The sequence below is a fragment of the Hylobates moloch genome, unplaced genomic scaffold (genome assembly GCF_009828535.3).
Source record: "Hylobates moloch isolate HMO894 unplaced genomic scaffold, HMol_V3 SCAFFOLD_5, whole genome shotgun sequence".
NCBI lineage: Eukaryota > Metazoa > Chordata > Mammalia > Primates > Hylobatidae > Hylobates > Hylobates moloch.
The window spans coordinates 77,715,692-77,731,749 of NW_026652280.1; the positions used below are offsets into that span (position 1 = coordinate 77,715,692).

The 16,058-nt window shown below is 37.6% G+C and overlaps 1 protein-coding gene across 1 annotated transcript; it reads left to right on the forward strand.

The window, feature by feature from the left end:
* The first annotated feature begins 1,162 nt into the window (after window positions 1-1,162).
* LOC116468818 (glycine N-acyltransferase-like protein 1) lies at window positions 1,163-13,624 on the forward strand. Its single transcript, XM_058439769.1, has 6 exons — window positions 1,163-1,227; window positions 4,626-4,745; window positions 5,431-5,538; window positions 12,324-12,450; window positions 12,727-12,904; window positions 13,160-13,624. The coding sequence occupies exons 2-6, from the start codon at window positions 4,668-4,670 to the stop codon at window positions 13,575-13,577; spliced, it is 909 nt and encodes a 302-aa protein (XP_058295752.1). The 5' UTR covers window positions 1,163-1,227; window positions 4,626-4,667; the 3' UTR covers window positions 13,578-13,624.
* The last annotated feature ends 2,434 nt before the right edge of the window (window positions 13,625-16,058 follow it).

Below are 16,058 nucleotides of genomic sequence, written 5' to 3' on the forward strand. Positions count from 1 at the left end.
AGCCAGAATTAGCAGGATGTCATAATGGATTGGATGTAAAGTGGGAGGGGAAAAGATACTTAAGAATAACTCCAAGAATTTTTGTTTGAACAGGTGAAAAAATAGAGTTGCCATCAACTAAGTTGAGAAAGACTACAGGCAAAGTAGGCTGGGTGGAGAGGGTGGATAAGAAGATTGATGTGAGACATAATGAGTTTGAGATGGCTATTGGATGGACAAGAGATGTCAAACAGGCTGTTAGATACATATGCCTTGAGTTTGGAAAAAGTTTGAGTAATAATTTAAATGTATTAGTCATTGGCAGGTAGATTGATTTTAAAGCCATGGGACAAGATGGGATCACCAGGAACTCTGAAGTGATGCAAAATTAAGAAATTGGGGAGAAAAGAAGGGTCCACAGAGGAGACTGAGAAAAAGTAACCAGTAAAGTTAAAGAAAAACCAAGAGACTGTGTTGTCTTGGAAACCAAGTGAAGAAAGTCCATTAAAGGATGATCTGTTAAGATGAGAAGCAATAATTGACCACTGGATTTAATAACATAGAGATCACTGATGGTTTTAAAAAGTGTTTCAGTAGAATGGTAGCAGCGAAAACCCAATTAGATGAGGTTAGGAGGGGGATTGGAGATAGTATGTATAGACAATCCTTTCAATAAATTTTGCTACAAAGTGTTAAAACAAACTAATTACAGCCTGAGAAGGACTCTGTACTTCTTCATTTGAGTCCTTGTGGGTGAACTGTAACCTAGCTTAATCATCAGACAAAATTGAAAACCTAATTTAGTATTGTGCACCTGTAACAATACTTGAGTGTTGGCCAATCCCAGCAGCCATACTTCAACCACTCATAGACTGCTGAATGTTCAAACTGTGTTCAAATAAGGCAAGCTCCCAGTTGTAACCAATCTCATTGTTTCTGTACCTGATTTCTGGTTCCTGTACATCACTTTACCTTTTTTTGTCTATAAATTCGTTTTGACCACGAGGCACCCCTGGAGCCTCGGTGAATCTGCTGTGTTTCTGAAGGCTGCCGGATTCACGAATTGTTTGTTGCTTAATGAAACTCTTTTAAGTTTAATTCAGCTGAAGTTTTTCTTTTATCAGATGGTGTCACAAGAAAGATCTGAAGTGGAGCTTCTGGTATCCCCAGGAGCGCGAAGTGAACACGGAAGGTACCTGCAGGATCCAATTGTGTCCATTGATCTCTCAGAGTGGCTGAGGATAATAGGTAAGCTCCCTCTCGCATTTTGGAGCTTCACACATTTGTGTTTTGAGCTCTTTGAGTTGCTTGGAGCAAATTTCTGATCCAAACTGGGTTTGGAGTCACAACAGGAAACAGACTGGGTCTAGGAACAGATTTGATCTTGGAATTAACTGGCCTGGAACCAGTTAGAGGCCTCTTACATCTCACTGGGTCAGAAAGGAACTGGTAGTAAGCAGTAATGTTGCAGGAGCTGTAAAATTTGGCTTTTGAAAATTTACAGGGATTTTTGTGTTCTACCCCTTTGTTTCTTTTTTTTTCCTTTTTTTTTTTTTTGTGCGCCTAGGTAGGAAAAAAATCACTGGCTAAGTTCATCAAGAGAACCTAAGAATAAAGCCAATATTTTAGATAAAAATGGGATCCTTAATTTCTGGAAAACTGACTTCCTTCTGGCTTATACATTAGGACTGTATACTAAGTCTTACAGAAATGGCAAAATGTTACTAAAGATAACTTAGAGTGGAACATTCCAAATGAACAACAATGCCAATGCATTTAAACAACAATGCCAAGTACATTTATAAATGAGGGCTCTCAGTAAAGTCTCTTTTGACTAAAAACAGTTTTGGCACTATGGGATGTCAACTGCTATTCTTTTTGGAATAATCTGCCTTGCACTCTTCGTTGACTGCTGTGGGTGACAGGATGAGGCATGTCCAGAATCCTGGGACATGGGGAGCTTTTTCCTTCTCCCTACAAAAAAGAAACTTGATAGCTGATGGGACTGTGTGAAAAAAATAAAAATATATATAGCATTTATTCTGTTTTCATAATTCTCATATTTAACTATGGTTCCATTGCCTTCCATGTTTTTTTTCAATCTTGCATAAAATAAAAACATCTCAATGGTACAAACTAAAATTCTTAAATAAGAAATAAATCACACATACTTTCAGCACCCAAAAACAATTTTCTTGTTTATTTATTCCCTTCAAGTCCTTGTCCACATGCAAACATAATTTGGGTACATATGTAAAAGTTATATATTTTGATTTTTTTACCCATTATTCATTATAATTGCTTTTTTGTAGTCTTCACAGTGACCACTGACTGTGTGCTACTCATATTTACAAACTGTCATTCACAAATTTATAATTTCTCTTTAGTGGACATTAAACTTATTTTCCGTATATTATGAAAAATTATTTTAGTTAAGGAATGAAATTCTGATATATAATACAACAGAGGTGAACCTTGAAAACATTATGCTAAGTGAAATAAGCCAGACCCAAGTGGATCAATATCATAGGATTCCATGATAGATGAAGTACCTAGAATAGGCAAATTCCTAGAGAAATAAAGTAAAATAAAAGCTATTTTATATATCTATATCTAATCTATATCTATATCTATATCTATATCTATATCTATATCTATATGGCCCCCTAGCCAGGGGCTAGGGAGAGAGGGAGTAATTGTGATTTCATGGGTATAGTTGCCATTTAGGATGAGAAAAAAGTTCTGGAAATGGATAAGCACCATGAATGTATGTAATACCGCTGCATTGTATGCTTAAAAATGGTTAAACGGTAAGTTTTGTGTTATGTGTCCTTTACAACAATTTTTTAAAGAAGGTGGGGAGGGGTCTCCCCAGGTTTTTAGCAGCTTCCTGATTTAGAAAAGAAATGTTGATGGTAGGAATACAGGTAGAGAACACTTTTATTTGGGTAAATGTTAGAAGCTGAGGCCAGGGTGGGGTCACAAGAGCAATATTAAGTATGAGGAGGAGGAGGCCCTCAATTAAGGTCATTGCAAGGGGATGGAGTAGGGAATGGATAGGAGGGGTATTTTGGACAAAGATTGGTAGCTGATAGGTGTGGGGATTGTTCTCATGTATCAGCCCAGGATATAATGTTCCCGGGGCAAATGGAACACAAGTTTTTTTGCGGGAAGTGATATAGCATGGTAGATCTTGAATTAAAACTTTTAAAATATTGACCAAAAGCTGAAAGGAGAAGACAATGGTGTAACACATGGGTATGGGCAATTTTAGTTAAATCAGGTGAGAAACAGAGCAAAGAAAGCACTTGGAGATGGGGGGAAGAAAAAGACCATTTTTTTGACAGCTACAAGAACAGCAGGGTCAGACAGGGGATAGGCTCATGTCAGAGATCCAGTTCTATTTACTAAAACTTCCTTGGATATTCAAACATTCTGAAATTCTGAGATCTTGCAAAAGGATGCCTTTGTTTAAACATTGCTTCATCCAGCTACAGAACATAGTTTAACTTTGAGGCCTTTGACCCCAGACAAGATAAAATATGTTTCACCTTGCCTATTACTTAACGCATATTTGTTAACTATTTTAACTTCATGGATAAAAAATTGCAAAAATCTGTGTTAACTAATTTGCAAATGATTGTTTCAAATATCTGATTCGTGGGTTCCTTCTCTTACATTAATTAAGTTTGTTGTAAGTTCTTCACATTTTTAATTATTTTTACATCATTTAATATAATTGCTAAATCTCTATATGACATGTTGATTAATATAAAATCAATTAAAAAAACTAACATATATTAAAACTTGTTCTTTATTCCAGGCATAATGCTATGCATTTTATATATATTACATTGTGTAATCTCAATCCTTTGGAAAACATGCATTCTAATTTCCAGTTCCAAAGTCGTGAGAAAACACTTTGAGGTTCTGATTGATTAAGCAACTTAACAAAGAAGTAGGAGACGGAACTAAAATTTGAAACCAACGTAAGCTTTGAACCTAACAGTTGTGATGATCACCTTCTCCAAATTATTGTTAAATTATTGGCACATTTCTAAGAATTCTGAATGATACTTCAACAAAAGTTTACAGATATGTATTAAAATTTTTCTATCTTTTTAAAATTTTTGTAATGAAACTGGGACAAGTTCCAAAATGGCCATAAGTTTGAAATATTTGGCCCTGAGAAACTAAAGAAAATCTATGCCTACTCCTGCTCTAAGATTTTAAGTCATACCTGTTCTTAGAGGGCTGATATTTTCTATTTCAGATGAAAGAAGAATTCTCAGGCATATAATGACCAAAATACACAAAAAAATTTATGATGGTGGTGGTGGAGTGTTCTGTTACAGGCATTTGGGAAGCTCACAGAACTCTTAATATTCACTTTTAATTCTTTCCACAAGGGAGGAAGGGCATGGGTTTCAGAGCCATTCATATATGGTTTCAAAATCTGACTCTGGCGTTTATCTCTGTTAAGAACTTGAGAAATTTACTTAGTCCCTCTGAAATTTGGTGTATTCAGAATTAATATGATACTAACAGTACCTACATCATGAGTGTTACTTGAATGGAGATGTATAAAGTGCATTTTAAATTCATTTGGTTCCTTAACATTTTCCCTTCACTTCTTATCTTTTCAGAGTTTCTTCTTCAAGGTCTCAGGGTCTGAAGCATCCCACAGAATGATCCTACTGAATAACGCCCATAAGCTGCTGGCCCTATACAAATCCTTGGCCAGGTGCATCCCTGAGTCCCTGAAGGTGAGGGAACAGTGGGAGGTCAGGGTATGGGAGTAGGGGTGTTGAGGATGAGAAAATAGCAGGCTTGTGATTCTGTCCTTCCTGACTTTTTGCAGAGGGTTGGAGCTGGGAAACAGGATGGGATTGGGGTCACAGGATGCATATCAGGAGCTGCTGCTTCTCTTTGGGAAGAGGCAGCTAGGCCCACTCTGCGGGTTTTGCCACTCATTTGGAGAGGCAGTGGAGCATGGTGGCTACGAACATGGTTTGGAGCCAGTCTGAATGGATATGCATTCCAAGGCTGCCATTTTCTAGTCAGATGGCTTTGTGGATGTTTCTTTCCCTTTCTCTGACTTTACGTTTGGTTTTTTCATCAATGAAATGGGAATAATATTAGCACCTACCTCTTAAAGTTGCTGTGGACACTGAATAAATCTATACGATATAAATGCTAAGAGCATTGCCAAGTGCCCAGCTAGTACACAGTAGCTCTTTGATATCACAAAGACAGTCCTACCTGTGAGTTCTGCCTGCTTGCTGGTAACTTCATGTCCATCAGTATGGTCCTGGAGATGCTGCTCATCTCACCATCACTGACTTGGTCCCAGTACCTTCTCTTAATCTCCATTTTTCTCTTCCTCTCCACATCCAGATCCTCATCTCTGGGGATCTCAACCTCTCCTAGTCCCTTTCATCCCTCCTTCAGGTGTACGGCTCTGTGTATCACATCAATCACGGGAACCCCTTCAACATGGAGGTGCTGGTGGACTCCTGGCCCGAATATCAGATGGTTATTATCCGGCCCCAAAAGCAGGTAGGTACACAGACAGGGACTGGTGGAGCCAGGCAGGTCCACAGGGCCTGAGGAAATGACCGGTTCAGACACTTTCATAAGGTGAAAGGAAACGTGAGTATTTAAAAACACTCCTTCAGTATTGAGCACCTTGCATGAGTACCACGTGTTCCCACCCTTCCTGTAAAGCATGGGACTCTTCTGGGAAAGGGGGTGGAGGAGGAAGGGGAGGAAAAGGACAAGGCTGACACTCACAGATTAATGGCCCTTTGAGATGGCAGGGGTCACCTGCAGGCGCTGAATGGAGGCCAACTTACAGGGAAAGTTGAGTGTCTGAGATATCAGAACAGTGGCTTAGAAACAACAACCAAGGCAGAAGTCCACCAGTAAAATTACCTCCCAGGGCCAGGCATGGTGTCTTTTACCTGTAATCCCAGCACTTTGGGAGGCCAAGGCAGGAGGATCACTTGAGTCCAGGAGTTTGAGACCAGCCTGTGCAACATAGTGAGACCTCATCTCTACAGCAAATAAACAAAATTAGCAGGGCATGGTGGTGCATGTTTCTACTCCTAGCTACTCAGGAGGCTGAGGTGAGAGGATGGCTTGAGCCCCAGAAGGTCAAGCTTGCAGTGAGCCAAGATCACACCACTGTACTGAAGCCTGGGCAACAGAGTGAGACCCTGTTGTTTTTGTTTTGTTTTTCAAAAAAAAAAAAGTTACTTCTTAGGAGCCAGGGAAGGGACTCATAATTACTGTTTGTCAACTATGTGGAAGCACTTCTCTCATTAGTGAATGTTATAATCAGAACAATCTTATGAAGTGAGCATTAATATCTCCAATTTAGAGATAAGGAAATGACATTGAGAAATATTAAGTCATGTAGCTGCTGGATTCCTGATGTTAAAGCATTGCCCAATCTGAATTCAAGTTCAGTGGACCCTACCACTTTTACTAGCTATATAACCATAGGCACTTCTGTGAGTTTCATCATCTGTTAAAATGGGGAAAATAAGAGGACCTTCTTCAGAGGATTACACAAGGTTTAAATGAGATACTGTAGGTTAAACACTTAGTACATAGCACATAACTGTAAATAGTGTTTACCATAATTAGCCATTATTGGCTGAGGATACACAAGGAATAAATGATGGAGCTGAAATAGTAGTACAAACCTAGGTGTATTTTTTTCCTAAATACTTCCCCTTTGTGTTTGTGTGTTTCATACACATCTGGTTAGTAAACTGAAGCGTCATTGCCAGCCCAACTTCATGTGGGTGTAAACGCTGAGCCCCCAAATAATAATAAGCCACACCAGGTCAAGACTAGTTTGCAAACTGGGTCAGGATTGGGATGCAAAAGTGACAAAGTGACCCTAGCTTGAGGAAGAAAGGGGTAAAGGGGATGGGAACCAGGCTGAGCCTAACACCTTCCTTAGGGATGTTCTTTTGATCTCCTGGCTTCCTGACAATTTGGGATCAAAGATTAATGTTCAGTTTATTTAATCAATGGTCCAATTTCTTCACAGTGTGATATGCTATATAACTGTAGGAAGTAAAATAGTTCTTTTTACTTCAGTAACTTTGTAGTTATTGTATGTATTTTAGCAACACAACTATAGCATCAAGCCATAACTTCATATGTGCATTGCTTTGAACAAAGCTAGTTTTTATAAAGTGAGTCAATAAACAAAAATATGAAAATATAAAAGTTCCACACCACACATATAAGACCAAAAAAAAAAAAAAAACAAAAAGGAAAGAATGAAATATGCTGCAATTTACTTGGAAGTGCATTCACTTAGTCTGATTCCATAGCATACCATGTTTCTTTCAGTATTGAAAGTCAATCTGATTTTGAATAAGAGCTTTTCAGGGTGGGATGCAGGAGAATTTATCTAGAAAAAAATTAATTTTTTCATTGTTGGTTTTTAATCACAAAGATAATCTATGTTGATTATACAAGTAAAAAAAAAATCCAACATGATTTTAAAAAGTTAATAACCTCTTACCTCCCCTCCCCTCCTCTCCTCCTTTTCTATCCCTTGGTGTAATAAGTGTCCTTGCCCATATTAATACACAGAAGGAATCCCAGCACTTTGGGAGGCTGAGGCAGGCGGATCACGAGGTCAGGAGATCGAGACCATGGTGAAACCCTGTCTCTACTAAAAATACAAAAAAAAAAAATTGGCCGGGCGAGGGGGCCGGCACCTGTAGTCCCAACTACTTGGGAGGCTGAGGCCGGAGAATGGCGTGAAACCGGGAGGCGGAGCTTGCAGTGAGTTGAGATCCCGCCACTGCACTCCAGCCTCGGGCCACAGAGCGAGACTCCGTCTAAAAAAACAAACAAACAAACAAATACACAGAGGGATATTCACTGATGATCTCTTTTGTCATCACTCTTAATTTGCCTTTAACATATGGACATCACTTTGGGTGAATCAATACAGCACTAAAGTATTCGTTTTAATAACTGTGGCATTTCATAGAGTCAATGCAATGCTATTTAGTCAATCATTCTGCTGCTGTTGGGTTCAAATTGTTCATACTTCTTTGCCACTACAAACAAGCTTCAATAAACATCTTCATATACATATCTTTACATCCTGGAAATTTTTCTCAGTACAATTGATTTCCAAAAGGAATATCTGCAAGTTAGAGTTTATCTTATTCTAAGCAGGCAATGCCAAATTACCTTCCCAAAGGATTCCACAATTTTATTTTTATTAGCAATGTATGGAAGAATTGTTTCCCCACATTCTCACCAGCACTGAATATTATCCCTCTTTTAATTTATCCCAAACTGGTGGGTGAAAAATGGCATCTTCTTGTAGATTTAATTTGCATTTCCCTGACTAGTGATATTGAACATATTATATTTTCATGTTTGTCAGTCATTTGGTGTTTACTTTTGACCTGTTTAAATTCTTTGACCATTTTTACACTGGGGTTTTGTGTCATTGTTAAAATTTTATAAGTGTTTTGGATACTAGGGATACTAAAAAAAGGTGTATGCTACAAATTTGTTGCCCAATTTAGAATTATTTTGTATTTTATTGATGGAGATTTTGACATTAAGAAATTTTTTATTTTCATGTAATCAAATATATTATCTTTTTTACTATGACTTCTGAGGTTTTGGGTTTTTTTAGTTAATAATTAGGAAGATTTTTGCTACTCCAAGATCATACAACTGTTTTCTCATTTTGTCTTACAGTGAGTTAATTTTTACTTTTGACATTGCAAACTTCATTCTATTTGGAATATATTTTTAATAGCATGAATTAACATTCTTTTATATTAATCTTCCTTATGGCTGGCTAATTATGTTAGTACCATTTATTAAATAAGTCATTCCCTACTGAAACATAAATGTCTATTTTGTCATATAACATGTTATATATTTTTGTATCTGTTTCTGTATTTTTTTCTAGTCTTTTCTCATGCTATTTCATTGTTTTTGTGGTAAATTGTAATATCTAATAAAGCAAATCACCCTTCACCAATCTTTTTTTACTTTCCTATTTCTGATAAACTTAATAGCTATATGAACATAAACTAATTCTTCCAGTTCCCCACCAACTACCCCAAATAACTATTGCAGTTGTGATTGGTATTGGAGGAGGATTTTTTGACAATTTTGGAAGGATTAATATTTTTGTGATACTAAATGTTTCATGAAGAAATATGGTCTTTTTCGCACTTTTTTCAGTTTGCATTCTATACCATCTGGTAAAATGTTAGTGTTTTCCTGTGATAAACTAAGTGATTTTTCCATTAAGTTTACCCTTAGGTATTTTATACTGTTTGTTAAGATTATTAAATTATTTTCCTGTTATATTTCTGAGCATTATTATTTTGTTATTGCTTTGTATTTGTATTCTTGATTTCCAAATATGTCCCACTATTCTTTAAAATCCTGTTTGTGTGGGGCATTATTTGCTTTGTTTTTTGTTGAAGTCTCTTGGATTTTCTAAATGTGTAATACTGTAATCTACAAACAAAGTAATTTGCTGCTGCTTCGCCAATATCTGTAAGGGTTTTTAGTTTCTTGCATTATTGCATAATATGCAACCTAAGAAAACAATTCCAACTAATAATAATAATATTTCTATACTTGTCTCATCCCTGATTTTAAATAGCTATAAAAGCTTACATTTGGAATTACATTTGATTCTGTATTTACAGGTTTAGACATTTTCCTGTTGTTCCTACTTTCATAGAACTTATATTTAGAATGGAGGGTAAATTTTATGTTATTTAATTTTTGTCTTTTCTATTTGGCAATTTATACACTCATGTAATTTTTTTCTCCTTTAACTTACTACACTAAAAGACCTTCCAATCAAAGCCATTCTGGCCTTTCTAAAACCAACTATTCATGTTCACATTTTTTGTATATGCTACTGAATATTTTCTTCATAATTTTTGTATCTGCATGCATAAGGGAATGTGGTCATAACTCTCTTTTTGTTATTTCCTTACAAGATTTGGCATTAGGATCTTTTCATCTGTTACCAAAGTCTACTATTAAAATTATGTGTTTGTTTTTGGCTTATGTAGAATTTAAATGTAAAATAATCTGGTTTTGGCTACATTTTATTTTTTAATTTCAACATTCTTTTTAGATACAGGGGGTACATGTGCAGATTTGTTACGTGGGAATATTGCATGATGCTGATTCTTGGAGTATGGACAGATTCCATCACCCTGGTAGTGAGCATGGTACCCAATAGGTAGTTTTCTAACCCAGCCCCTTTTACTCCACCCTCTGGCAGTCCACACTGTCTATTGTTCCTACATTTATGCCCATGTGTGGTCAATGCTTAGCTCCCAGTTATGAGTGAGAGCATGTGATATTTGATTTTCTGTTACAGCAATAATTTGCTTAGGATTATTGCACTGTGGAAAGTAGTCTGGAAATTTCTTACAGAACTTAAAACACAGTTGCCATCTGACCCAGTAATGTCTTTACTAGGTAAATACCCAAAAGAAAATGAATCATTCTACCAACATGACACATGCACTTGCATGTTCATTGCTACACAGTTCACAATAGCAAAGACAGGGAATCAAGCCAAGTGCTCATCAAAGGTAGACTGGATAAAAAAACTTGGTACATATATTTTTATGGAATACTACACAGCAATAGAAAATAATAAAATCATGTCCTTTGTAGCAACATGGATGAAGCTGGAGGCCATAACTCTTGTCTACTTTTTTAAAGGTAGATGTTTAATTTCATTTCTGATATTTTCTATTAGTTTGTTGAGGATTTCTATTTTTTTGAAAGTCAACATTGATAGTTTATTCTTGAGGGATAACATTCATTTCTTTTATCAGTAAATATCTTGCCTTGGAGTAGTATGTAATCTTCTATTAGAAGTCTTTTGTTCTTTTCTCTGTTTCTTCTGTTTCTGTTCTCATAGCTTATAGTCTTTTTTTTTTTTTTTTGCTTTTTTCTCTTTCTCTTGTATTTCTTTTAATAAATGCCTTACCAGAAGTTTATCTCTCTCTTTCTTCTTCTCTCTTTTTGCCATTTAAAAATGAACTTTTGGCTTTATATACCCTTTGCACTATGTCTTGTTCTCCATTTCATTATTTATAGCTTTCATTTTTACAAATTGTTCCATTTGTTATTTTCTAGTTTACTTTGATATTCTGTTATATATTTCCTTGACTATTTACTTGGCTATTTTTGGTCATTCTTTTAAAATCAGGTCTTTTAAAACATCTACTCTTTTAAATTTGCTGATATTTTGGTTTTGACCATATTCAGGAACTTGCATTTATAAAAGCACCCTGAAATTCTTGAAGGTTTCTTTAAATTAATTATACTATTTTCTCTTTAACTTTAGCAATACTATTTCCAACATAATATTAATATATTCACTGCTAAAACTCTCACACTTATTGTTTATATTTCCCCAGAGAAACAGATCATCTTCCAATGAAGTTTCTGTCTTGCCAGAATGGGATCACGAGTCTCTTTCTTTCAAACCCAAGAGTCTAACACCACATAAATTACCCAGAGAGCTACCAAAAATTCAGTTACATCATTCTATTTTGTGGGCTTCTGGGTGTAAAGCCAGTGTCACTCTTCTAATAGGCTGATATCCTGTAGGCTTGGGAAAAGGCAATGTCTCAGTAATGTTTATATTCACTAAAGTATCTTGCACAAGCCCTGGACACTGTAGATTCTAGGACACTATTGATTCTAGGTGTCTGGTGAAACAGTAGGCACTAAAAATTGGAGAAATCACAGTTAAATTTATTTTGAGCCAAGTTTAAGGACTTAACTCTTAACAACACAAACTCAATACAACCCGGAATGTGTCCCACAGTAGGTTAGCTGGGGCACAGTATATACAACAGGAGTATCCGCTTGGCACAGGTGGTAAGAGAAGCAGGGAGAGAAGCAATTGTTGCATTTTTTTTATTCTGCTGGGTGCTTGGTGATGCTATGTATAAAATAAGGTAAATGTGCAGTTGAGTGGGTAAGGAGAAAGGTGAGGCATCTTAAGGCCTGGTGGAGAGTGTCTGATTTCATCCTGTCTTAGTTCTGCATGTGATAAGGAGGTTTATAACCAATACTTGTCAGTGTTAAATATTTAACAAACTCCAGTTACACAGATAAGAGGTCAGCAGTAGCTTATAGGCCTAGGTTTTATTATCCACCTGCCCAACTGCAGCCATCATGAGCCACTGTTAAAATTATCTTTTGAACTTTCATTTTTCTAATAATTGCAATCAGTGAGAGGTGAAGAAAAAGTTCAAGGGAATGACCTGATCTTACATCATCCAATACAGGAAATGACTGATAACATGGATTCATACACAAACATATATCATGTGTTCTCCAAAGAGCCTCAAAAATCAGAAGAAGTTTTGAAAAACTGTGAGATCATAAACTGGAAACAGAGACTCCAAATCCAAGGTAACAAGTCGGAAGAAATGGGCAAGCAGCTGTGCTTCTCAAATTGTGTCTTCAGCTAACAGCATTAGCATCACCTGAGAGCTATGTAATGTAAATTCATAGAAACTCTGGGGGCTGGGAGAGGTAGAGCAATCTGTGGTGTGACAAGGACTCCATCTGATTATGGTGTAAACTCAAGTTTGAGAACTGCTAAGCACTGAGGTATTAATCAGGTGGGAGCAGTGTAAGTAGAGAACTCCATGTCTGACAATATTGCTTTCTTGGCTTTCTTCCCAGGTCTTCAAGAAAGTTTAGGTGAGGGGATAAGAGCGGCTACATTTTCAAAGTCAGTGAAAGTAGAGCATTCGAGAGCAGTCCTCTTGGTTACGGAAGATATACTGAAGCTCAATGCCTCCAATAAAAGCAAGCTTGGAAGCTGGGCTGAGACAGGCCACCCAGATGATGAATTTGAAAGGTACAAAAACATGTGCTGATCATGTATAATTGCTATTCCTTGTACATTTTTGTAATTCACATAAATCAGTTTTGTAATGAAGAGAAGATGAATTCATTCCTTGGATGAATAAAGGTTGTCAAAGTTCAAAATATGCAACTTTGCAATGGTGAGTCTTTAAACAAGAAGAGCTCCCGGGATCTCTAGATTGGGATGGCACCTAGAAATTACAGGAGTGGGGATGAAAGTTGTTGTCTTTCTTTTTGTTTTCTACAGTGAAACTCCCAACTTTAAGTATGCTCAGCTGGATGTGTCTTATTCTGGGCTGGTAAATGACAACTGGAAGCGAGGGAAGAATGAGAGGAGCCTGCATTACATCAAGCGCTGCATAGAAGACCTGCCAGCCGCCTGTATGCTCGGCCCAGAGGGAGTCCCGGTCTCATGGGTAACCATGGACCCTTCTTGTGAAGTAGGAATGGCCTACAGCATGGAAAAATACCGAAGGACAGGCAACATGGCACGAGTGATGGTGCGATACATGAAATATCTCCGTCAGAAGAATATTCCATTTTACCTCTCTGTGCTGGAAGAAAATGAAGATGCCCGCAGATTTGTGGGGCAGTTTGGTTTCTTTGAGGCCTCCTGTGAGTGGCACCAATGGACCTGCTACCCACAGAATCTTGTTCCATTTTAGACAATGAAGCTGCTTAGTAATCTCTGCCCAGCCATCTCTTAATATTAAAGTAGGCCGGGCGCGGTGGCTCACGCTTGTAATCCCAGCACTTTGGGAGGCCGAGGCGGGCGGATCACGAGGTCAGGAGATCGAGACCACGATGAAACCCAGTCTCTACTAAAAATACAAAAAATTAGCCGGGCGTGGTGGCGGGCGCCTGTAATCCCAGCTACTCGGAGAGGCTGAGGCAGGAGAATGGCGTGAACCCAGGAGGCAGAGCTTGCAGTGAGCCGAGATTGCGCCACTGCACTCCAGCCTGGGCGACAGAGCGAGACTCCGTCTCAAAAAAAAAATAAATAAAAAAAAAAAATAAAGTAGACACCACAGAAAAGATTTCTTCACTTACAAATGCATATTGGGCAGTTATAATACAGCAGGAACTCTTCTCACATAGAGCCTTGATGTTAAAAGACACAGTCATGCTCTTGAGGGCTTACAATCCTGGCTGGAGGCAGGAGAGGGTATAGTCTTTAAATATGCGTAAGTGTTGTAGGGAAGGACATGGTTACCAGTAAACATGTAACTAGAAAGCCTGGCTCAGTTCTTACCTCTGGGAATCAGAACTCTTTATGAAACTTGGTTGATAGAATCTACTATCTGGAAGATAAATGAAGGATTTTAATAAAATTGTCAATAGAATAAACCTAATCTGTATGGATACTTTATTGGAAATGAATATCCCTGCTATTTCTGGATTTATGAGGCATGGTACACTAAAGAATGGAATCAGTCTCTTAGTTCAGTGAGTGGAAAGGCATCCAAGGTGAAGCCTGAGACAATTGGCTTTCCCAGGCTACCTTCCATCATTGTTGTGCAGAAAAGAAATCCAGAGAATCAAATAGACTGGCCTTGGGGCCTCTGCTATGGAAATGCATATTTTTTTGTGTCTCCTTTCTCCTACTCTTTCTCACATCCTCTTCATGATTGAAGCGTGGCACAAGGCAAGGTGTTGCCTGCAAGTCTGGTTGAAAGTTCAGCCTTTGGTGTTTGCACCACTGCTGTCATAAGGGGTCAGGGCATTCCAGGACGAAGTGACCACTAAGGTGAGGATTGGAGAGTGAGTAGGAGTGAGCCAGACAAAAAAAGCAGAAAATGCAGATGATGGAATGGACATGTGCCATGCACTATCATAAGAACTTCCTAACTGAACACTGATATTACAATTATGAATCCCTGATCTTAAAAAATAATTACACTTCTCCAACAAAACTTGGCCTCTTTTGGTTCTGCTCTGCCACCCTGCCATTGGAACTTGGATTACTGTGAACATTGCAGCTATAGCAAAAAAAAATAAAAAGTAAATAATTGGCATTTTCATTCTTTCTGATAGTCTAGATTTAAAACAGAAAAGATACCTTAATAGAATTGGCTTTGGGAGTAAAGTCTGCCAGTATTAAGAAACACCTATTCTCATCTCTCCATAAAAAACAAAACCTCCACAAAATTGAATGTTTATATTTGATGCGATTTGAAAGTGTGCAATTCCAGCAATTAAAGAATTGTGTAGGTCATGTAGCTTTTTAAAAAAACTTCATCTTAGAAGGCTGTGGTAGATCTGTCACAGCTTAGTATGAATCAATCCAATCAGATTTCTAAACTCCTAAGACCTGGCTGATTTGTTACATTGACTGAAATGAAAGCACGGTTTGAGAAAGAGAGGAAACATGTCATTTGGGATTTCAAAGGGTGGAACATTCTTACATAAAAAATAAACTCAGTAACTTGGGGTAATATGAAAACAGCTATATTTTTCACTCAAGATGCAAAAACTAATACAGATGATGAAAGAAGACAAAGTGAATAAAATTTGCCTATTTCAAAATGGTGCCTTGGGCAAGTCCTGTATCCAGAAGAGGATGTTCATCCAGGGTCTGTAGCTCAGGTCATCTTAGCGCAGCCCAGCTGGCAGCTTCCCTCCTCTGCGCCTTCTCTGAATGCAAGCCAGCTTCCCTTATCTAGCCCTTCATGGCCCTGTTATGATAGTGATTCCCAAACCTTATCATCCACTTGGATTAAAAAAACACAAGAAAGCATGGGAAAGAGGAAGGAGGATTTCTTAAATATGGCACAAATAAGTCCAAAATTATCAGTAAACACAGTACAAATGAATGGGGTAATTTTTTTTTAAAACATATGTTTTTCATACTGAGTTAAAAACAAAGTCCAAGAAGCATGCATTAATCTGCTGTGGCTGCCACAACAAAATTTCATACACTGAGTAGCTTACACAACAGAAATTGATTTCTCACTCTTCTGGAAACTGGGAAGGGATATGACAAGGTTCTGGCGAGGTAGGTTTCATTCTCGGTCCTCTTCTCTCAGCTTGTTGATGGCTGCTATCTCTCTGTGCCCTCACATGGTGTAAAGGAGGGCTCAGACTCTCTTCCTTTTCTTAGAAGGACTTAATGTCATCATGGGGGCTCCACCCTCATGACATCATCT